General features: G+C 48.3%; 1 protein-coding gene across 3 annotated transcripts in view; it reads right to left on the minus strand.

The window, feature by feature from the left end:
* Positions 1–23,916, minus strand: part of svild (supervillin d) — a 48,178-nt gene that overhangs the window by 16,359 nt on the left and 7,903 nt on the right. For all 3 annotated transcript variants that reach the window (XM_076028075.1, XM_076028074.1, XM_076028076.1), the window contains 6 exons: positions 17,781–18,294; positions 12,452–12,486; positions 8,858–8,913; positions 3,067–3,164; positions 2,437–2,521; positions 497–1,059 (listed from right to left, as the gene is read on the minus strand). In XM_076028075.1, the coding sequence (XP_075884190.1) occupies positions 497–1,059; positions 2,437–2,521; positions 3,067–3,164; positions 8,858–8,913; positions 12,452–12,486; positions 17,781–18,130 (1,187 nt within the window). In that variant the 5' untranslated portion in view covers positions 18,131–18,294. The remainder of the gene's footprint in view (positions 1–496; positions 1,060–2,436; positions 2,522–3,066; positions 3,165–8,857; positions 8,914–12,451; positions 12,487–17,780; positions 18,295–23,916) is intronic.

Below are 23,916 nucleotides of genomic sequence, written 5' to 3' on the forward strand. Positions count from 1 at the left end.
ACAGTCAAAATGTGTCCAGTGTAGATACATTTTACCTCTAAGGTAAATTCTTTATCATAAATCAAAAATCCTTGAAGGCCCAACTGGGAACATGGTGTGGAGGCAAAAGTACACACGAGTGTTTCAATGTTTGAAGTTCCTACAAATTGTGAGCCATCCTGTTTTTAACAATAAGTTTTAATGTGTTTCTATAAAGAGCAGCTCCACCAGTAAGGAGGAAACTGCAGTTTCATTAGCCAACCAGTCTAATGCAGCTCGTCCTTTGATTGTTGGAGTTGATGCATATCATTGCCATGGGCGTACAAGACTAAAAAAAAGACGTAAGAAAGGCGGGTCTAACGAGGAAGAAACTTCCTTGCATGCATCTTGAATTGGCCATTGATTGAAATGCTCACGCTAATGTCGGTCGCTAAGGTTTTAATTCCCCCTCATCAGACTGAGAAATGGCCTCGCGCTCACCCCTCGACCCCCCCCCCCGCCTCGCTCAGGTGCTGACCTGTGTTTGAGCGCCGACCCCTGGCTCCCATCCAGGCTGCTCTCCAGCTCCTCCACGTCCTCCGACAGCGTGGACCTCCACCCCAGGCTCTCGTCAGGCGATGGGCTCCTCATCTCGTCGGAGCTCCCTCTGCTCCCTCTGCTCCCTCTGCTCCTGCTGCTGCTGCCGCCCGTGCGCTGCCTGCTGAGGCCAAGACTCGCAGCGTCTGCGGCGTCCTCGTCCAGCCCGACTTCCTCCTCCTCCATGTACTCCTCTTCCTCCTCCTCCTCCATCTCCTCATTCTCCTCCTCCTCCTCCTCCTCCTCCTCCCCCTCCTCCTCCCCCTGCCCCTCCCCCTCCTCGCTCTCGGGGTGGCTGAGGGCGACGCTGCTCTGCCTGGTCGGCGCCGACTCTGGCGCCGAGCCCTCGCTGTGGTCCGACTCCACGCTGGTGGAGCGGCTCTTCTTCAGGATCCCCTTGATGCCCCGCGGACCCGAGTCCTGGCGCTGCAGCGAGGGGGGCGCGGACACGTCTGCTGCGGCCCGGAGAGGAGCTGCCGCTCGGTCAGCAGGGTGGCTGGAAGACTGATACACAGACAGAGAAAGAGTTTTTTCCCAGCAACCAAAACAGCCGCAGTATCTGCAAGATGCAGTTGATTAAAAGCAGGAATCCCACTTGAAGGGCTTTGAAACGAGGCTTGACTGAACTATTTAACTTGGTTGTAGTGGACCATCATTTTTTCTGCAGTGTCCATAAACACTAAAAAACCCCAACTGGTGCACATCTTACTGCATATGTGGACTGTTGCGAGCTTTGTTGTCTTTAGTCGTACCAATAGTGATGAGAAGATTAAAAATTAAGAAAGAAGAGAAGCAGAGGAAGGTTTGGCTTCCCAAAATTTGAATGATCACTGAAAAAAACAACAACAACAACTACATCTTCTGATATTTGGACTTCCATATATGATCCTGTAAAAAACAGTAAGGTCCCATATTGTAGCTATTTTCAGGTATTTATTTTCATCTTAGGCTGCAGTGGAAAAGTGTCACAGAGTTTGAAACCCCCAATTTTTTTTTTTTTTTTAGCTCTCCAGAAAACAGCAGATTTAGCCCTCTGTTTGCAGCTTCCTGCTAAAACTGATCCTGTGTTGGACCTTCCACGTTTGTAAAACGGGAAGACGGTCTCAGAGATTGCTTGGGGCTGTTGTAACTAACCTGGGAGACGCCCTTTGTGACATCACAGAGGGCTGATTTGAGTTTTTTTGTTCCACTGATAAGTGGAGTGAGCAGGAGACGTGAACAAGAGTGTTTCCTCATTTATTTCCAGAGACAAATCCTGCTGTCAGAAATAAAAGCATGCGAAACTTGGCGTGTGCGTGGGCCCTTTAAGACAAACACCGCTTTTCAAAAAATACAATCAAACGAGGGCGTGGACACGCAGCGAACCGCATAACCACGCCCACTCGCAGCGTGCCTCTATTGCTCGCATGATAAAAGCGCCAGCTGGAACAACAGCCAGCGGTGACCTGGTGAGCAGGTCAAAGGTCGAGGAGGGAGGGAGCGCTGGTCCCGAAGACGGAGGCAGAGGCGCCTCGCGGGACCAGCCGGAGGGGAAAAGTGCAACGCTAACCAGGCGGTTGGCCGCCTCAAATTGAAAACACCGGCGCGCACAGCGTGGCGTAGCATAGCGCACGGACGGCGACTGCACCTCGGCAACAAGGACAACAATCTGCACGTCCAGTTCAAAAGGGGAGAAAAGTCAAGCGGCGCCAGAGTCGAAGAGACACAACCGTTTTGGACCCGCATCACATTACCAACACGCAAGAATTTCAGGATTAGTCAGCGAAAGGTTGAAAAGTCGGGGCCTCGATGAGGGAGATCATCGCGAGTAATCGACCGCGGCGAAAACTTGAGACCCATTTGGGGTCGAATGACGCAATGCAAACACACAGAAGTACTGACCTTTCCTTCTTTCCCAGCAGCCACACTGGATCCCTGCGAAGCCTCCTGCTCACTCATGACCTCGCTGATGTCACTGTTAGTGCGTCTGAAATATCAAGGACACACACACACACACACACACACACACACACACACACACACACACACACACACACACACACACACACACACACACACACACACACACACGTTGAGGTCTGGAAATACAGTGTTAACAGTAGGCCAGTCACTGCTGCAGTTACACTGTAAAGGTTCCCCGACTTTCTGAAAGCAGCCCTCTGTGATGTCACAAAAAAAAAAAAAAGTGTCAGTTTTGACTGCAGGAGGCTGCAGACAAAGGGCTGAATCACGCTACTTTCCTGCAGAGTCTGTCATCAGAATAAGTTGTGCAAAGTGCTGTGTGTGTGTGTGTGTGTGTGTGCGTGTGTGTGAACAGTGCAGCAGTGAATCTCACGCACGCCCAGGTGGCAGCGTGAAATCACTTGGCCTGGTTAACTGCTGCACTCTGATAAGATAACTGACTTTGCCCGCCGCTGTTTACTTCACTCCGCAGCAGCAGATCAACAATCTATGAAAAAAAGCCGAACCCCTCCCGCCCCCCCAACCTCAATGAACGGCGGAGGGCTCTACCTGTCCGAGGACTCCTCTCCGTCGCCGCTCGCCAGCCGACTGGTGGTCCTGACGCCGGCGCTCCGGTCGCCGTCTTCGCCCTCGGGTGCTTCACGATCCTGCAGACAGAGAGAGATAAGATTTGAGGAAGAGGAAGGTTTAAGGGAGAGCCAGACGACGGCTGAGAAACACGCCTCCAGGCGGGACGGGGAGGCAGTGAGCTGTTTGATCGTGAGGGTGGGCGGCCCGACTGGACCTTACCCTGAGCACACAGAATAAAAAAAGAAAGAAAAGAAGGAGTGGAGGAGCACCAGCCCAGCATTTTCCTTGTAAAAAAAATATTTTGAATATTACATAATAGCACTTGCAGCAGGTATACGACACGGCAGATGAGGCCGAAGCTGAAGATTCTCACACATCCCTGCACTCTGGCTGACGCCCTCGTGAACATGTGAGGCTGCTCAATGATTTGATTAATTACTCGTGTCGACATTCACTCAGCGAGAAGGTTTTATTGGCCTTCCCCAAACAGAAAACATGCCTGGATTTTTTTGGAGCGCTTGGCACGCGCTAATTCTTGTCTTGACTCATATTCAAAAATGGAGCGGACAGAAACTTTTTTTCTTTACCAGCAGAAACACAACCACCCCCACCCCCAGCCCCCTCCGCTTTCTGCTAAAGTGAAAACAGGCAGCAAACACTGAGTCACAAGAAAGAAAAGGATTTTGGAAATCATTTTGGCATGCGTGTCAGTGGCGTCCTAAGTTATTGCCCTTTGTTGCGTTTTTATTTGTTATCTGTAAACTCCTGGCTGTGCGTGTGACTGACTGTCTGACTGACTGACTGTCTGTCTGTCTGTGAGATGAAGGCGGCGCTGCGGGCTCTGGATTCACATCAGGAGACCCTCTGGGGGCGAGCGAGCCACGTCCCAGGATGACGGAGAGCAGGACGGTGGGGAAGGTGTTTACATCCAAACTGCCTGCTGCTCAAACGCAATCAGAGTTGACGGGCAATGCTTCCCAGATGCTGCGCCGCTCCTGACGTCCATCCTGCTGCCATCGCCAGCCAGTCGCTGCTGTGTGAGAAGCTCGCAGTTTTTTTCCGGGTCTGTTCCACATTATCTCTCCGCACTGCCTGGACTGTGAGCGCAGCATAAATGAGAATGAATCACACGGTGGGTCTCATTCAAAGGCCCCAAAGGGCCTTTAGATAGCAGGAGTGAGTCTCAGACTTCCAAGTTTTGAATTTGAATTTTGTCTGAATTGAATTGAATGTGTCTTGGACATTACGTTCAAAAAGGAGTAGGAACAAATGAACACCTTGGCTTTTTTCCCCCCCATGGGTTGTTCTGGTGTCCAGATTTTGAGTCAGACTGGGGTCTAAGCAGATGACATCATGACCAACGTCGGTATCGGTATCAGATCGATACTAGCGGGACGGCATCGGTACTGCCACCTCATTAATGCCCTGGCAAAGAACGCTGATCTCACGACTTGCATCTCCCTCCTCGTCTGCTTTACTCTGTGGTGGTGCCTTCGCCTGACTCAGTGTTTCTCAAAGTGGGTGGCTGAGTCATGTCAGGGGAGGCACGAAACAGAAGGTGGGGTTTGCAGTAGTTTATTTGCGCGACAGAAATGGCTAAATGAAAAATTGTCTTCCTCCGAAGTGGGGCAAGTCTGAGAAGCACTGACCTGACTCAACAGATAGGGGGCAGCAGCCGGAGAGATGTTGTGCTGCTCACAGCACTGTAACCCTTTGGGATTAATATCAAGTTTTGCAGAAATCACACACACTTGTCTTTCGGTGCAGCTTCTCTGTTTCATTCTTTTAATCTAATTTTGAATGATGAATGAATTAACCTGAACTTTAAAAACAACAACCGTTTTTCTTTACAATGTTACAAATCTTTTCAGTGTCAGATAAAACAAAGATGGAACATTTCAGTGGTCAACAGAACGTAATTACGTTGGCCGTGCGGTTTGAGGTCAAGTCACACAGCACAAGGAGACACAGTCGACATGTTGTCCTTGCTGGCCTACATGATACACTTGAAAGAGCCGTGCAAATTCTACCCCATTAGTTAGTTCTTTGACTACAGTCAATCCCTCCACACGTACACAGAGACGCAATTGGTTGAGAGGTTTTTTTTTTCCTCCTCCGTGTCCGTTTGCCACGAGACGCCGTGTTGACGAGAGCCGATCCTCCACGGAGGATTTCCAAACCTGCCATGGCCAACGACCCCGTCGCAGCATTTGCACTCGAGTCGAGTCAAAGCTCCGCAGAAAAGGTCTGAGGAGAGAGATTAAACTGACAAGCCGTGACCTCGCTGCAAATTCCACTTCAAACTTGACCCTGGGGTTGCGGGAACGAAAAAAATCTTTCAGTCTGATCTAAATCAAAACATGTGCGTGAACTGTGCTGCAGCTGCTGGAGACGTTTTTCGGCAGTAAACACTTTTTTCCTCGTGAGAAGAACGTGCTTCGACCTCCAGCTGGAGCCTCTTTTCCCTGACAGAACGACACGCTGCTCCGAGGTTTTTGAAAAGAAAAAGAAAAAGAAAACTTATTTTTCACCCCTCGACTCGCGACGCATTGAAATTCAAATAACAACCAGATACATGTGTATGTGTGTGCGCAGGTTTTACTATCTCCATGTGTCTGTGCCAGACAAGAGCGCGGAATTAATACGACTCCTGGTCCGTCCCTGCTGCCAGAGACACTGACTCATCGGCTCTCATCAGTGAGGAGAGGAGAGGAGGAGGAGAGGTATGGAGAGGAAGAGAAGAGGAGGAGAGGAGAGAAGGAAAGGAGGAGAGGAGGGGAAGAGAAAGGGAGAGGAAGAGGAGTGGAGGAGAGGGGGAAGAAAGGAGAGATGCACTGACTCACCGGCTCTCATCAGTGAGGAGAGGAGAGGAGAGGAGAGGAGGAGGAGAGGTATGGAGAGGAAGAGAAGAGGAGGAGAGGAGAGAAGGAAAGGAGGAGAGGAGGGGAAGAGAAAGGGAGAGGAAGAGGAGTGGAGGAGAGGGGGAAGAAAGGAGAGATGCACTGACTCACCGGCTCTCATCAGTGAGGAGAGGAGAGGGGAGGAGGAGAGGAGAGAAGAGGAGAGGAGGAGGAGAGGTATGGAGAGGAAGAGAAGAGGAGGAGAGGAGAGAAGGAAAGGAGGAGAGGAGGGGAAGAGAAAGGGAGAGGAAGAGGAGTGGAGGAGAGGGGGAAGAAAGGAGAGATGCACTGACTCACCGGCTCTCATCAGTGAGGAGAGGAGAGGGGAGGAGGAGAGGAGAGAAGAGGAGAGGAGGAGGAGAGGTATGGAGAGGAAGAGAAGAGGAGGAGAGGAGAGAAGGAAAGGGGGGAAGAGAAAGGGAGAGGAAGAGGAGTGGAGGAGAGGGGGAAGAAAGGAGAGATGCACTGACTCACCGGCTCTCATCAGTGAGGAGAGGAGAGGGGAGGAGAGGAGGAGAAGAGGAGAAGAGGAGGGCAGGATGAGAGAGGAGAGGAGGAAGAGGAGGAGGGGAGGAGAAGGGGAAGAGAAAGGGAGAGGAAGAGGAGTGGAGGAGAGGGGGAAGAAAGGAGAGATGACCTCCTCTGTCCAGGACAGAGGAGGCCGAGGCCATAGCAGCTCAGGGTAAAGGAGTGAAGACAGAAGGCTGCAGCGCCCTCTTGATCTCCCTGCAGCTCAAAGCCACTTTGCCGCCACCCATCTGGCTTCACTCGGCCCAAAAGGTTTGGCAGCCGCTCCAGCTCGGTTCTGCCAGAGTCGAGCCGGAGCGACCATTTGCAACCAACATCCTGACACCTTGCCACATGTGAAACCAGAGCAGCCTGGGAAAGTCCACATCCTCGGGGCGCACGTGTGTTTGCCTCCCACAGGACCGGTGACATAACCAGGTTTATGTTCCTGAGAGGACCTCTTCCCTTCTTGGACCTTCAGACTTTCCTTCCTCGCTTCGCTTCCCACCGGCGCTCCAACCTCCCAGGACCTCCAGTGAAGCGGCGGCGCTCGCCAAGCGTGAGGAGGACGACTCAATCAGTTAGCGGAGCGGCGAGCTAGCCGGAGACGGCCGAGGGCGTGTTCACCAGCTGTGGTGAAGAGCAGCCAGACTCCGGCAGCAGCGGGAAGGAATTAGAACTGACCAGCATCTGCGATATCACTCACCCATGACTTGAAATTTACAATTCCAACGCTGGGATTTGGAGTGCGAGCCGTCAGCCGGAGCCAGAGGTTCAGATCAGGTAGAATAACAAAGGTGTCTTCGCCAGAGTGAGCGTTGACGTCCCCCCCCCCTCCCCAAGTTGACATTTTTATCTGATTCACCGCTCTTTGGGAAAGTTTACCTCATGTGTTATTTTTGGGTCAAATATTAGGGCGCTGTGACCTCTTGTGATTGAACAGTTGAAATCAATGTTCAGCCTTTATAACTAAGCTTGAACGAAAGGTAATTTTCCAAAAATCTTGCTCGTCAACCTCGGTAGCCCCAGTTTGAAGCCTTTCGAGAAGCAAATCAGCATCTGTCAGTTGCCACAGAAGTGAGGAATAATTACTGCGTCCGAGAGCCTAGCTACACCTAACGAGATTGGCTTTGATGCTAGTGTAGCTTCAGTTTTATCGGAAGTGGACAGCGTTTTGAAATTCATTAAAAATAATAATGAAAGAATGACTCCTTTCTGTGAAGGAGAGATGGTTCTTCACAAGTTTAGATGAACACTGCAGTGTAGGGGTGGGAAAAAAAGAATTGACTCTTAGATTAATCGCGACAATTACATTGCCAATTATGAATTGATTCACAAATTGATTTTTTCAATTGATTTTTGTTAATAAAGCCGGAACTCATCTGCATTGAACCCGACTGTTTAAGGCGACGGACACTAGACACACTATCACGCACAAGGCATTAAAGATGACTGAAAAACAAATTTGACCGGCTCTATTCAATATTTTGGGTTTTCACGACTTTGAGGGGAAAAAGGAACTTGACAAAAATGACACTGTAAGTTGTGTCACGCTTCAAACAAGTTTTGTGGGAACACGACGGACATGAGGAACCATGTCGCCCTCTGGCACTAGGAGTCGGAGGAGAAGACAGAAAATCCTCCAGTTGCTCCAAACCAGAAAACCATCCCCAACACGATAACAAAGCTGCCAATACAGTCGGAAATCGCGATTCTCGATAAATTGCTGTTAATCGAATCGTAGCCCTGTGAATCGGAATCAAACTGAATCGTCAGGTACCTAGCGATTCCCACCCCGACTGCAGTGCATTGTGGGTATCAGCGTGTCCCACTATCCTTGCCAATCCAATCTGGAGCCGTGAATTACATCACATTCGTTTTGACGTTGTTCCCTTTGAAAGTCAGAGGACGGCATCACTGATGCTTGTGCTGGCGTTGCTGCTGTTAGCATTGTTAGCCTGTACAAACGCGTGCCATTAAACTGTGTCATCTAGCCTGCAGGCACAGAAACAGCAACTGTACCGGCTGTTCTGTCATGACACTATTTTTCTTCTGGTGGCTAATCAATGGTGTGAAGTGCAGCTGTCCGTCAGTGGAGATAAAGGAGGCGGCCGCACTGAATTCCCGATGACGCAGTCGCCCGGGAACTCGGGAAATGCCGACTTGCGAGGATAATGAAAGGCACCGCGAACAAAAGGGTGGCGGCAGGCATCCAGTGTTCAGAGCCCAGTGCCTCCAGCAGCAGAAAAAACACACAAAACGCTGTGTCCCTGAAATTCTGAGCAGAAAAACTGCTCCTGTTCATCATCTGGAGCTCTTCATGAGAGTTCCAGCTCTTAGGAAGAACACATTCAAGATCTCACCTTGAGGAGAGACGTCTTGGAAGCCCTCACGGTTGACTCCACAGGCTTCTCCTCAGCTGAAAGACACACACACACATGCACACAAGTGAAAACACTGGCTTTTATTAGGCTTCCTGCCAGGATGGTATCACATGACCAGTCAGTGTGTTGGTGTTACAGGGTTAAAGGCAGAGTGTGGTCAGTCCACAACATGAAGCAGCGTTGATGGCTGCGCTGAGCTGATACAAGAGGAGCTGCACACTTTTGAACAACGGGAATATGTAAACATAAAACTCACAGATACTCTGAGATAAAACACAGATGGGACGAGGATGATAAATTCTAAAACACCATCGCTGCGAGTGTGTGTGTGTGTGTGTGTATGTGGGAAGAGAGAGGAAAAAAAACGAGTTATTCCTCATTGCAGTTGTCGATCCTGCATCTCGGCGGAGTCGTCTGATCAAACACAGCTGCGGGAATATGACGCAAACTGAGGCCTGAAGTGTAAATCTGGTGAGTCGGGCTGCCACTGTGTCGGTCGAGACAGACGGCGACAAGCTGCAGAATCAGTTTGTCCTCCAGCCCATTTTACCTGGACTGAGATGGAAGGTTGAGGAGGTGGAATCAGGGACTGGACGATCATTTAATCTGCAAATGTGTTTCCATTCCACAGAGCGCGCAAACTTTTTTTTTTTTTTTTTGCGAATATGAAGGAGAATTGTTTTGAAATTGTGACATTTCAATACATTTTTTCACGGGATATTTTTTCAATGTGCATCAAAAGGCTTTGTGGAAACTCACAGAGTGACAATAAAGTAGAAGAAGGTGGATTTTTTTTTTTCGTAGTAGAGCACCTAACTTAAATCAGGTAGGGGTAGCTAATACAGTAGCCTCCACTGTTGCTCTGTGTGTATGTGTATGTGTATGTGTGTGTGTGTGTGTGTGTGTGTGTGTGTGTGTGTGTGTGTGTGTGTGTGGTGTTTTGTTAAGTTCACGCCTACAGTACAAGCACAAACAGAATCAAATGATGGATAATAACTGCTTATTGGATTATTTCCCTCCCTTCCAGTCAGAATGACGGACAATGAGGAGGCCGAACGCGACCTCCGATTCACCCAAACTGCTCAACTCTGAACACGGCCACGCAACGCTGCGTACGGAGAGCCACAGAGTGATTTCTCACTGCGGTAATTATTCACACCTCAGGGGAGTTGCCAAATCAAACACAGCCGCCAGGACGAAACGATTGGCCCGCAGATTTAACGGCGACACCCCAACACTGATTCTTCTTTTCCCTCCTAGTTAGCGCACTCAAATGCGCCCCTCCTTCACTAAATCTGATTTTATTACCTCCACTGTGTGACATCTTAAGTCCAAACTCTTCCTCACGCTAAGAAAACAAAGGAAGGGAGCAAATCTCTGCCGAACTCGACTTATCTGGTGGAAACCTGCGGTGGCGAGGCGGCTCTGACTTACGACGCCGAGCTCCCCGTCTGGCCGCAGCTCAGGTGATGAAACGTTACACATTGCAGAGCGGTGACTCCACTCCGGCTGCGCTCTTTAAAATTCTGACTCGGCTCCAATCTCTCATTCTTCTTCTTCTTCTCCTTCTCCTCCTTTTTTAAACATCGTTACTCATCCAAATCAGAGCCAGAGCACAAGGGGTAAGTCAAGGAGGTGGAAAAACCTCCACTTGAGTTTACAGATGTTTCCACAAGTGCATTGATCCATTTGTTCCAGCAGCAGACAGCTGCTGAGAGCTTTATTGGTCGCACACAGGCGGTGCAAGAAGGAAAAGAGGACCCAGAAGTGCACACGGAAGACATAATTAGGTGTAAAATACAAATACAATTTGGTGACTATTTTTGGACCACTAATTATCATCGTTGGGGTTAACATGAGGGGCTGAAAGTGGATTTTAAGTGGATTTTCTGAGGCTGCCTGATGTGCTGCACTTTCTCTTTATCCAGTATGAAGTTTGTTAGTTTATCAACCAGACGCCGCTGCTTCTTCCGAGGCAGCAGGTTACTGAGTAAACGCTGACTAATCAGTGTTTGGGTAAAACCTGTGATTTGTTTACACGTGGATTCAGCACCTGCTCTGTCATGTACACTGAGTCCTTCCACTGTCAAACTGGGTCAAACACTGTGACGCAATCACGCACTGGAGCGAGGAAAAACAAAAAACAGGGCAATTCACATCTAATAATATACCATAAAAAAACGTATCAAGTGATAATATTTTTTTTAATTTAAGTTTGATGTCTTTGTTTCTCATCGTGAATTCATCTCAGAGGTCCCAAATCATGGAAAACTTCCTTGACTGATAATTTGTTTCTACGCTGTCAGTGAAGCCCCAGAAATCGAAAAATAAAGAAAAAACCTCAAGCCTTTATTTTCTTTTCCATGCTCTACTTTTCAGAATATCTGTTCTAAAAAAAAACCACACATTTGTGGAAATCTGCCCTTTGTGATGTCATTACAGGGCACTGCTACCTCTCTGCAGTCCCCTGACCTTGCCAGTGGAGGGCCTGGCAAGGGCGCTATTGTTACTAATAACAATACCAGTTTTTCTTTATGCAAACCACAACAAGTGAGTTGACTATTCTAAGGTGTCAGGTAACCGAGGCTCCATCTGATTGGCCAAATATATATATTAGGTTTTGGCCAAAACTATATATCATATTATATCAGTTTAAAGCGTGAACAGATTTTGCAGACCAAGCTGTTGTAAGGTCAATGACAACAAATGTTGCGCAAAGCACTTTCCTTGGAGGCTGTAAACAGCGGGCTAAACGTGCTGGGGTCTATTAAGAGATTTCTTTGGTTGTTGTTGTTGTTGTTGTTGTTGGTAGTCACTTGTGTGAGGCTTCTTCACTCGACTCCTGGATTTAAAATCTGAAATGATGCGTCAGCAGCAATAATACAGGACTTTTTAAGTGATGGTAATCCTGCTGTGCAGCCACACAACCTCCACCTCTCTTTCACACACATTGCCTGGCAACTGATGGGTGTTTTAAAAGGCAGTGAGGCGGCGGGACGGCCAGAGTGGCAGGCAGGCAGGCAGACAGGCAGACAGACACGGGCACAGGTGGCTGGATGAGAGGACGCAGCCTGCAGCTCATGTGTAAAACAAACTCCTCCGCCCCCCCCACAAACTGTCTTCACAGCTGCAGCCTGCTCCTAAAATTAGTTCATAACACAAACTGAGTGAAAAGGCTTCCGCCATAATTGCATATGATTACACCTTTCCACACAAACACACACACACACAGTCTCGCTCTGTGTATAAAAACCCCGTAGACGCCTGCCAAAGATAATTTCCCATTACGTTACTGGGGGTTGTGGGGGGAGGGAGGAGGGTGGGGAGAATCCATCGGCTGAGTTCAAACATTCCTCTTAAATTACACAGCAAGCAAAGAGGCACAACTGACATCTGCAATGTTGTTTTAAAATGTTAAAAAATAAAAACCCTCCGCCTCGTGGCAGCTGATTATTCCGCCACTATGCCGAGATAATTGGTGCCAGTGTTGCCCCGACGTTAAGTAACCGAGCCTGGATGGACGGAGAGGGAGCGCGTGTGACCGCAGCGAGAGTGGAGAGGAGCTCGACTTACCCTTTGGCTCCTCTGTGTCATCACTTTCCAGCAGCCTGTGGACGAGAGAGAGTGAAAGAGAAACAGAGAGAGAGAGAGGGAGAGAGAGAAAGGAGGTCAGTTTCTTGAAACAAAAATGAAGCAACGACAGGAAAGGTTGTTGCAAAAAAGAAAGGATAACTACCGGTACATACTTTTTTTTATTTTTATAAAACAATTACATACTCAAAGTAAATTAGCGAAAGGCAGCGCACAGGCTGCCTTACACGAAATGCGACACAAGGTAAATGTCCGCGTTTTTGGCTGTTCCTGCTCCGTGTGACGCATCAGCAGCAGCAGCATCAGCAGCAGCGACGGCATCAGCAGCAACAGCAGCAGCGACGGCGCTCATCTCGAAGTAACAGGCGTTAAATATGAATGTGGACGGCAGCTGCCCGAGGGGCCGCAGCCGTGATGTAACAGGAGGAGGAGAGAGAGGGCCGCTTCACAACACAATGGAGAATGGCAGTGGCCATCTGCAAAGGGGTCAGAGGTCATCAGTAAAAGGGGAAAAGCCCCCCCCGAATCCCTCCGACCCCGTGTTTTAAACGTCTGATTATTGTCCGAACAAGTCCGACTCTGTCTGCAACTCACTGCTCAGGGTTTTATAAGACAGAAAGCCCACAGAGCTGGAATGACAGTCAACTTAGTCACGGCTATGTATGGCGGCAGATTGCAGGTTTTAAACAAGATGTAACCATTTAAAGATTTCCAAATTAACGGACACAGCGGCTTATATATTAATATATATTAACATCCAGTAATACTTCATGGAGCCACAGTTCTCCACAGGCAGCTGCTCTCCCAGCACAGACCCAATGCTGCTTGGGATGCTGATGTCTGTAGGGGGCGATGCAGGGTGGAAGAAAAAAGAAAAACTTAAGCTCTCGCTCTAAATATGAGCCCAAATCAATAAAACGCCATAGCATAGCACTGCTGCTAACATATCAGATTTGTTTATGACCCCCAACCTTTGGCCACGTCCTCTTTCTCCCTCCCTCCCACACCCTCTCTCCCGGCTGATTAGACTTAACTGCTCTGTGGGGGAGGGGCGCGTTATCTGCAGTGACCCCAAAATGCGTCAATGTTGCCTGATCAACACACGGCTAAAGCTCTCTGAAGCTCAAGGAAGGGAAAAGAAAAATCAAAGACGGAGCAGCTGTAAAGATAAATCGCTAACTTGCTTCCAGACGATGGTGATGTGGTTTGCTTCTCAATGAAACAAACTGGTTATTGTGACTCCCACCTCAAATTCATCAATGATAAAGTAGATTATAACGGTATTAAACCAGTTAGGACTTGTTATTAACTATGTTTTATCAATGCGAAGACTTTGCTGTAAGTGATTCGAATTCAACCTGTTTATGAAGTGGAACCACTGACTGTATCTAAATGTGGATGGGACATCCGGTTTCAAAAAGCGGGTCAATGTGGAAGTGCCAAAAAACCCCTGCATTCTATTGTTTGGCCAGCAGGGAGCACCAACAATGGTTGCAAGAAGACTGAAAATGATTGGCTGTCAGCTATGGAAAGGAGCACAAAATCCACACACATACAAAGTGGTGTTGTAGTTAAACTGTTTTTTTTTTTTTTTTTTGGTTGGTCATGAAAATCACAAATGAATCAGTCCTAAAACCATTTTGCCCAATATGGTCGAATTTCTAGTAAAAATGGCCATGTAATTGGGGGCGTGGCTACAGTTTAGAAGCCAAGTGTAGTTGGCTGCTCAGCAGGTGGGCGGGTGTTTGGGCACACGCTGCACTAATAATGCTCCAATTGCTGACATCACTCACTTCAATGAGTGACGTCACAATGACTCTGCCCCCATTCTCTTCACAGTCGATGAGCAGAAGCTACTCAGTTAATCTGACGTGGTCGGGGTTCGGACAGAACTGTACATTCTGCGGTTGTGTTTGACAACCCCTTGTAGTTCTCAAACAGCCTCTTGACTTCACTCAACACGACCGCCAGGTTTCCAGAGCCGAGGGGAGGAGCGACGGGCGAAGGTGACGACGTGACAGGACTGGGATCAAGAAAAACAATGCAGTGACTCATTAATCAAAGTCTTTAGGTAAACTGGCCGTTTCCACTGTTTGAGTAAGTCCTACACAAAAAGCACAGAGTAAACAAGCAAAGCCGGATGTGAGTTTGAATAGCAGTGCCAAACAAACAACTCTGCTGCAATGATTCCCCCCCATTTTTCCAACTGTTGAAAACCATTGTGCAGGAACTGTGACGCCTGTGCGAAACCAAACCCCGACAACGGAGAGATAATGCCGAGCACAACCGACTCTAATTAGATTTTTTTTCTCTCTCCTGTAATTTCTCAGAATGTCCTAAAGCTGAGAGACAATGACTCAAGATTAAACGCTGGCTCTCTCTGTTGCGCCACTCAGATACAGAAGGTCCTGCGGGACAAACGGGGCTCCTCACGTTACCTTCGCAATCATGCCGGCCAAAAACAGCCGCGAGTCCTCTGCTGAGGGAGATTAGGATGACATGCATCATAAACCGGCCAGAGGTCGGACAGAAGGATGACGACAACGATGTAAGAAATGTGTTCCTGGATCACAGCCATGAAAGACTCATTTGCGGTAACTGCGTAAAGTCTGGACATCAACAGACTGTTCAGTCATGACATCACAGCAGGCCACAACATCAGTCAAACTCAAGGCCGCCAGTTTCGATTTGGTTCGCCGCCACGTGAACAATCACAGCCTGCGATGCTTTTTAAGTGTAAGTTGACTGTAAACTACATCTCCCACAATGCATAGTAATGTCCCCCCCCCGCTCCCCGATAGGTTTCCAATGTTTGTTCCTAACAAGTGGAGTTGAGAAATACCAACAATAAACCCCAGAAACTCCAAGAGGAACAAACAGCAAGTAGAATGACGGAAATCTAATGAAGTTTTGCACAAAGTGAATCCAACACGCACACACGCTTGGATAATATTAGTCTCTGCTGCTTCCTCAGAACATTTCACTCAATTAGTGAACCAGTCAGTCAAACTATCAGCTGCTCAGGCGGGATCAGCTGGTTTCTCTTTGATTGTGCGAAGCGCTTGCAGACGCCTCGAGCTGCGATTCAACACTTTGTAAACGAGATTCGGTTGATTGTGAACCTTTGACCTTTGATAGACTGAGCGACTGGGGTTGCTTGACCCGATTGACTGAAAGGCTCTATGTGCTTTCAATGGATTAGCGACGTCAATCGAATTTGATAATCAAATGCAGTGCCAGCTACTTTACAACACGTCGAGGAGTCCAGCAGTCGTGATGCCGACGTGGCTCCTTGGTGTGAGTGTCAACACTCCTGCCGGAAGGTCAGTGGGCATGCATGCATTTAGAGGCGATTACACATTCGGTCCTGACTCCTAAATTTAGCGAGTGCTGTCTGCTGCGGCAACTCCCTCCTTCCTCCATGCTGCAGGCTCTCTCTCTCTCTCTCTCTCTCTCTCTCTCTCTCTCTCTCTCTCTCTCTCTCTCTCTCTCTCTCTCTCTCTCTCTCTCTCTCTCTCTCTCTCTCTCTCTCTCTCTCTCTCTCTCTCTCTCTCTCTCTCTCTCAAACAACAACAAAGTGTCAGAACGGCTGTTTTTGGAATGTCACCCATCAACTTAGACTGGATGGGGGTGGTAGGAGGGGGGGATTCTTGTCTGCGGCAGATAAACATGTTGACAGTTCCCTTTATCGTCCCAGTCCGGCTTTCCTTTCATTCTCTTCCCGTCACATGTCGCCCGCAACAGCGGCTGTCTGAATATTGAATATCAATGCAAAAAAAAACCAAAACCCCGACATCAGACATTCACAGGAGAGTCATGCTCGGGCGGTTTTATTTTTTCCGATTGCGATCGTCGAGTGCAAGCGAACGCAGACGATTCCAATTATCTGCCGGAACGTGAGGGCGAGAGTGTAATACACAAATTACCCACTAACAAGCTGCTGACAAGCTGTTGGCTCTGCAAACGACAGGCGTCTGCAGAGCCAAGTGCGTTGAGCTCCTACACACACACACACACACACACACACACACACACACACACACACACACACACACACACACACACACACACACACACACACGTACGTACGCAGACAGGCACAGCTGGACAGTGCGTGTCGGCTCTAAACTTGACAGCACTGGTGGCTGACGTGACGTGAAGTGACGCGACGCGGCACAGCAGCGACCTGCTGCACGCTCTGTAATTAAGACCGTAAGCCGTCTTGTGTTTTGACAAAGAACAAGGTGCGACTGTCCGTCAGGGCCTGGAAACGCTTCTGGGAGTCTGTTGCAAGCCGTCATCGGCGAGCAGCAAAAAAAAAAAAAAAAAACACAAACTGGAATGTGTGTCTTATTTTGAAGCGCTGCGTCCCTCGCAGCCACTCTGTCTCCACCTCGGAGTCTGAAGACACCGCTGGTTACGGCCCCTGCAGTCGGATCCCTCGCTTGACTGGCCCTCAACCACCTTGGGGGGATTTTCCTTATCTTCGTCTAATCTCAACAAACAACCCTTCCCGTAACTTAGCATGAAAAAGAACTAAAACAAGCAAAAAAATAAAAATAAAAATAAAAAATAAAAACCTGAGAGAGGTGTGTTTTCAAGCGCTGAAGTGCTGCAGGGTTTGAACCAAACCGAGCAGCAAGTGCCGAGCTTCAAGCGAAAACAAACGAGACGCTCTTTGCTGCATGGCCAATTTTGGAAGCGCAGAGGGAAAGCGTGTTTACGTCAAGCACGAGACTCGGCGTTCCTCACACGCCGCCTCTGTCAACAGCAGGGGGCCCGGGGGAAACACTTCCACCGTGATCTGATGAAGTGTATTCATGAGCTGAGGAGGCAAATCTTCCCTAAATCAATACAAGTTGTGCTCGTCTCTGACGAGGTCGCAGGGAATCTGGACTTTGTGACGCCTCTTCAGACGGACTGACTTGGATGTCAGGTGATCAAGGAACCAGATTTGACCTTTAGTCAAACACTGATGCATCCAGATCAGTGTAGGGATCCAGGCCGCATGTCTAAATGTCAGGAGGCAACAACGTGCACTTTGATTGGTGTTACGAACCTTGGCTCGTATTGTAAATAAAAGGTAATAACTTTATTTCCGACAATAAAACGTAAAAAGGATTTCAGCAGGATTTTGGATGATTATGGATCTGAACAGCTGGTATCAGCGCAGCAACACGGACAAAGCCAGCCCATCTAGAAAAAGGCAAGTTGTAAATTTGTGTACTCTGAGTGTTATTTAGCATGCGAGTAACAAAAACTTTTCACTTTTCAATCTCAGGACTCCCTTGAAACTTGTGACTGAACTCACCTGCAATGGGTGGAGATCTTGGTGGAGGACACGGCAACCTCAGCTTCTTCCTCAGCGGCCTGGTCTGCTGGCTCCACAGGCGCTGCTTCTTTACTCCTGAGCGCTCTGCGGCTGCTGTAGCTCTGCTCAGGTCCGCCGTCCTCGTGTCCGTCCTTGTCCCGGGCTTCCGAGGAGACCGTCTCGGCCGCGCCGTCGGCCTGCTTCCTGTCCCTGCGCACGTACTTAGAGGTGAACTCGTCGGACGTGCCGTAGCGCTCGGCCAGCTCCCGCCTCCTCTCGGCCTTGTAGCGAGCGATGCGCTCCGCCTTGGTCTCCAGGGCCGAGCTCTGCAAGGTGCCGACCCCGTCCATGTCGCGCTGGTGTTCAGTCCTTCGGTTTACTTTTGAAACGCACACAAGACGACTTTAAAAGGATGGCGCCGCTTCGAGCATCCAGAGCTTACAGGTCTTCAGGCCCACGCGCAGATCCACAACTGGACGGCGAGCGTCTCACTCTGTTAGAATCATCTCCATCGCTGCAAGAAGAAGAAGAAGTAGGAGAAGGAAGGACGTCAACAGTGCAAACGTGATGGTGGAGCATAACAACAGGCGACAAACGCCAGAGGAGTGACACACTGTGAGTCAGACTCTCTTCTCGTGTATCACTGGAGATCAGTGGAGCCCAGCAGTTCAAGGCCCTGCCCAGGCGCGCACCCTCACTCACACACACACCCTTCCTCTGTGAGAATGATGTCAGCTAGTCCTGCACACACATGCACACAACACACATTGCATTAAGACTCAACTGCACACTAGATAACATCTTTGCACATTCATCCTTACGGAGATGCTGCCTTGAAGTGGAGTTGCAAAATGGCAAGAAAGAAAAAAAACGTCTCCTGTGTCGTAAGACGCGTTTCTCCGTATGATGTAATATTTTCAGATAGCAAACAGACAAGTGCGCTCAATCTCCAAACACATTCTTCAACGATGGAGTGACCGTAGTTGGTGAAATTAGGAACATTTTTTTTTTTTTTTTTTTTTTTTAAATAGATAGCAGCCATAGCCCCATTTGGACATTTCTACTTAAAAAAAATCCATCCAGTTCGAGAAAACAACCCAGCTGAATCCCTTCTGAACGGCAATGGTGTAACTTTTTCCCTTTCAGTGTTGAGCAAAGTCCTTTGATTGAATAACTTATGACTTTTCAATACCACGGGTGTCGAATCCAGGAGGTGAAAAACAACACACTGAGCTGAGCTCATTTTGTTCCATTAAATGTTCAGAAGCCCCAAACCACACGCGTCTCAGACGATTAAAAAAAAAAAAAAAAAAAAAGTAATCCCCAAACTGACAACTGCAATAAAAAAAAATGTGCGTTGCATTTTTTTTCTCCACTATTTTTCAGCGTTAGGACTTTTTAACTGGCTCTTCTCGAGGCCCAAGATTCATTTTATGAGTCCTCGGGGCTTCTGCCCGCAGGGAAGCAGGGAAAAAGAGGTAGAAGGAAAAGAACGGATATTTACAGTACAGAGAACCAGAGGTTTGCCTTTTAAATCACGCTGCATAATTGGGCACACTGGTACTCGTATCCATGGCCAGGAACTGTTTTATGGGGACTACGTTCAAGTGCCAATACATGAAAAGCCAGAAGAAACGGGTGAACGGTGGGACGAGGCAAGAAAGGGAACGGCAAGCAGGTTGTGAAAGAATATGGAATATATGAGCCGACTTAAAAAGCTTTGTTGTTTTTTTTCATGGCAACAAAATCCTGGAAAGTTGCCTAAACTTGAGAAAACGCATGGGATATTGTTCAGCGACAAACATCCAAGGGCCCAATTCCACGGAGCAGAGTCCCAAACATAGCCTAATCAGAATCAGATGAGGTTGAGTCTTTTAAAAAGAAATTTATGAGTCAATATTGCCAAAAATATGCTCATAAAATCCCACTGGTGCATCCACTGCTAAGCAGCCTTTGAACCTTTGAGAGCTCCGCAGCTCTCCATTGGATGGGAGTCGACAGAGTTGCTTTTCCTATGAGCTAAAAGGTCGGAAGGAAGTCATACTGTACATCTCCCAGGTTAGTGACAAACACCCGAGAGAGGCATTTAGGTTCGTTGTGTTTTTCCATCCAGCAGCTGTCTTGTTTTTGTCCCATTCACAGGAGGCTGTAAACTCAGCGCTAAATATGCCATTTTCTCAAGATTGCTATTGGACCTTGAAGTCGGGGGGGAAGATGCATATTACCAAAGTTATACGGTGGAAACACCGATTGTGTGTGTGTGGCCAAACAATGGTCCAGTGTTTGCACAGTAAACAGGGAGTCAGATACCCATCAGCTGCTCTGAAGCTGTGTGTGTGTGTGTGTGTGTGTGTGTGTGTGCATCTCCTCTGTCTGTAGTTTTACGTGCTGCTCACTGACTCCTCTTGATCAACTTCCTCTCACGGCATAAACTTCACTTCTCTTACCTGTTTCAGGTGGTTGTACAAGAGGAAACGCGAACCACACCTTCTGATCAACCGTCCTGCATTGCTCACCTAAGTCTGCTGTTTTTCTCAGTTTTTACAGTTATACAGTTTTTGCTATGATATGGGGAAAAAACACAAACCTATTCCAGTTCACGTTTAGCGTTGCACAGAACGACAAAGCAACAAAACGCATTGAAGTAGACCAAAAAAACAAACCCTCTGATGATCATTGGCTCGTCTTGAATACCCATTTTCTTCAACAAAATCAAACAGTGAGCAGACCGTTTCTGAGTAAACACTGCATATCACTCAGCGCTGCCAATTGCCTTATGAAGGCAAAAACGAAAAATAAGTTTGGATGTTGATTTCAGAGCCGTGTGCTTGTGCTTACATAATGCCCCCAGGTCGCTACCTATAAAAGGAGTGTTCCGTATGGTGCGCTAAAGCTCACCCATGAAGACCCAGAACATCGAGGGTGCTTTGTTTGGAAGCGGCCCGTGCTATTTTAAGCAACCTGGATTGGGGGGCACTAAACCTGCTGTTGTGAGTCATACTTCAAAAATCACGTGAAAAAACCAAGAACTCCAACCAAACAGTGGGTCTCACCATGTGTACCTTTTTATGGCCCGATACCAGAACGCTGCAAAACAAGGTTGCATCACTTCACAGGCAGGGGGAAGAAGAAAAAATATGCATGAGCCGCAGGTACCTGCTGCTTGTATCTGTTTGCACTGGCGAGATAAGGAGGCGTGGGCTTGTTTGCTTGCACGCTCTTGCAGGTACTCAGCTGCATTTTTTACATGTTGCATTCACAATGACAGACAATGCTTGGGGAATGCATGCGCATGGAAAGCCTTTTCTCTTCCCTTTGCTGAGAAGGCTTTTCTGCTTTCCCTAGAAAAGCGAGCCTTGCTCATTCATCCGGAGAATAATTTCTCAGCAACCCGGCCGCACATAAACAAACACGGCCCCACTTCTACTTCCACTCAGTCCACTTTTCCAGTGCCGCTCTCACAGTCGGCTGGGAGAGCAGCCCGGCAGAGGAAGATCTGTCGCAACAAAGGCCAAGTGTGCCACTTCCTGACCCCGCCCAGTCCCCCACCCCTCGTGAGGGGGAGGATAATCAGGAAATGCGAGTCATAAGCCTGGCAGATACCCCAAAGTCCCCTTGACAGAGCGACCGCCGTGGCAGTCACACACAGCGAGGGATCTTGAAACGGGTTCAACAGCCAGACATCCACTCTGCACTCGGAGCCACAGCGGCACAGCGTTTGAAGCGTGACGCATCGAACGCAACTGGGATTGCATAATACTTGTTTCTGACCTATTAACTTATGTAGTACGCCACAAATGCAGAACTTCTCAAAGATGCAACCACATCACCTTTAATGTGGATTAGTGATTTAAATGGGCAGCTAATTAGCTTAGCGCTGTGGGGTGCAGGCCTCTCACAGCGTTGGTCATCAGCTGAGTTGTGCTGCACTCCTCCTACTCCAGTAACTCTTATTGTTAAGGAGTTGTAAGAGAATTGGTCACGCCGCAAAATGTCCGGTGAAATTTCCTGGACGTGATCGACGCCCAGGGATCGACAATCTCATCGACATCTGGTCAACTGCAGGGGAAATTGGGGGCATCCAGAGGAAGGATGCAAAGGGGAGAAGACTCCACACTCACACCCACCCACCCACCCAGATGACTTATCCTCAGCGTGACCCCCTTCTTCGTCCCAGGACAGCTGTGAGAGACTCCAGCTCTCAGGCCGCAGGATAAACCCTGAAAGGAAACTGATTTCTAACTTATTAAATTAATCTTTATAGTTCCACCCTGTTGTTTCAGGTGGCGGCAGCTGGGATGACTTACAAAAATACCCCCCCCCCGCCAAAAAAAAACAACCAAAAAAAACAAAACAACTAAAACCTAGCTGCTCTTAAACCTGCAAATGTGGGAGTCTAAGCTTGTGCACGGTCGTCGGTGACTCATACGGCCTGTGTGGACCTGCCTCAGTCACATCCTCTTCAAACTGGTGCAACACCAAATTATGCCTTTTTGTTGAGTAAGCTATTGTACCACACGACTTCCTGGTTTTGAATGACTGGCCGTAGCCTGGTATTATCCACGGATGATCTCAGTGGGGATTTTTTCTTTTTTTTTTTGTGGGTCACAACGCATTGATGACAGCAACACAAGTCAAGTCTCTGAGGAAAATCCCCTCACACTGTCACACTGCTGCTCAGTAATGAGCGTCATTATCTGCGCGGATGCCCTGATGACTAACAGGCTCTGCGAGGGGGATTGGGGTTGTGGTGGGGGTGGCGACTGAGTGGCACAGATCAAAATCAGCCGCACACACATGAACAGGCTGATTCACTCCAAGACAAAAGCCAGACAGAAAAGTTGCCTCGAGGGCAAAAGCTGACCGGCGGCTCGACAGAATCCACAACACGCCTCCTCGAATTCACATGTCCGCACAGGGCAGAGCAGGAATGCAGGTTACAGCCTGCTCATAAACCAGGCGCAGGGGTCTTCAGAGTGTAAAGAGAAAGATGTAGGGCCTCCACTTCAAGGATATAAAAACAAAACAAAACCACAATATAGTGCAAGCTCTAATTTAGTTTCTTTCAATTTTTATTTCACTCAATTAAATTCAACACCTAAAATGTCTTTTGCATGTGTTTCTTTAACATCTAAACCATATTTGGGTCAACACACGTATTTCACTAACCAGTTTTCTCCTATGAAACCTTGAGGAATTTTTGTAGGCTCACCCAAACCACCAGAAAATATTGAGTCATCGACTTTCCTTGCCTTCTTCAAAAGAAAGAAGAAGAAGAGGAAGAAGGAAAAAAAAGGAAAATCAAGCAGCTCCTGACACATTCTTCCTGAGGGAAGAAGGGTGGAGGGAGAAAACATTGCATGGCTGTGAGCACCTTTTGCCACCACAAAGACAACAAACAAAAAGGTTAGCAGTTAAAAAAAAAAAAAAAAAAAACCTTCAGCTGGTGCGCCAGGTTCCCAAAACAAAAGACGGATGTCTCTCGGATCGTCAACATTTTTTGCTGTCGAGTGAATCTAAACAACAGTTTCCCTGCTTGCGAACAAACTCACAGTCGACTCTCATTTGGGAGACACCGAGTTCACACTTGATCCAAGGCGACATACCAAGCTTGTGTCGACTCGCCAACCGAAAACAGCAGAAAAAAAGAAAAAGAACAGCCATGTTGTGCCAAAAAAAAAAAGGGCACCGACCCTGTAATTTGTGTGACTCGCGCCCCATGTTTGTGTGCATGAGCGCACCCGAGTCATGTGACCGGCTATTCAGAGCAGACGAGGGGGGCGGGGCCCAACTCGGCGAGGCTCGGGTCACCAGTGAACTCATCCGATAAGTCAATCTTTGACATTCTGTACATGAAGAGCTGAGCGACCTCGGACAAAGCTGTTTGTCCAGACACACACGCCCAGAAAAAAACAACACACACACTCACAAAAAAAACAGATGTGTGGGTCGTTCTGGGGTGCAACACTTTTGTTAAGCCGCCCCCGTACAGCAATCAACCACATACTGAGTGGCCCAATGTGTTCCTCATTTAAAAGTAATCTTTCTGCGCTCTGCTGCGACTGAAGGCGCCGCCGACCGAATTGCCATCACGGCGGGGGGGCGACGAACTGCCGCCAATCGACAACTTTAAATA

This window comes from Nelusetta ayraudi, unplaced genomic scaffold, assembly GCF_046127955.1.
Source record: "Nelusetta ayraudi isolate G7.1 ecotype Tasmania unplaced genomic scaffold, CSIRO-AGI_Nayr_v1 ptg000022l, whole genome shotgun sequence".
Lineage (NCBI taxonomy): Eukaryota > Metazoa > Chordata > Actinopteri > Tetraodontiformes > Monacanthidae > Nelusetta > Nelusetta ayraudi.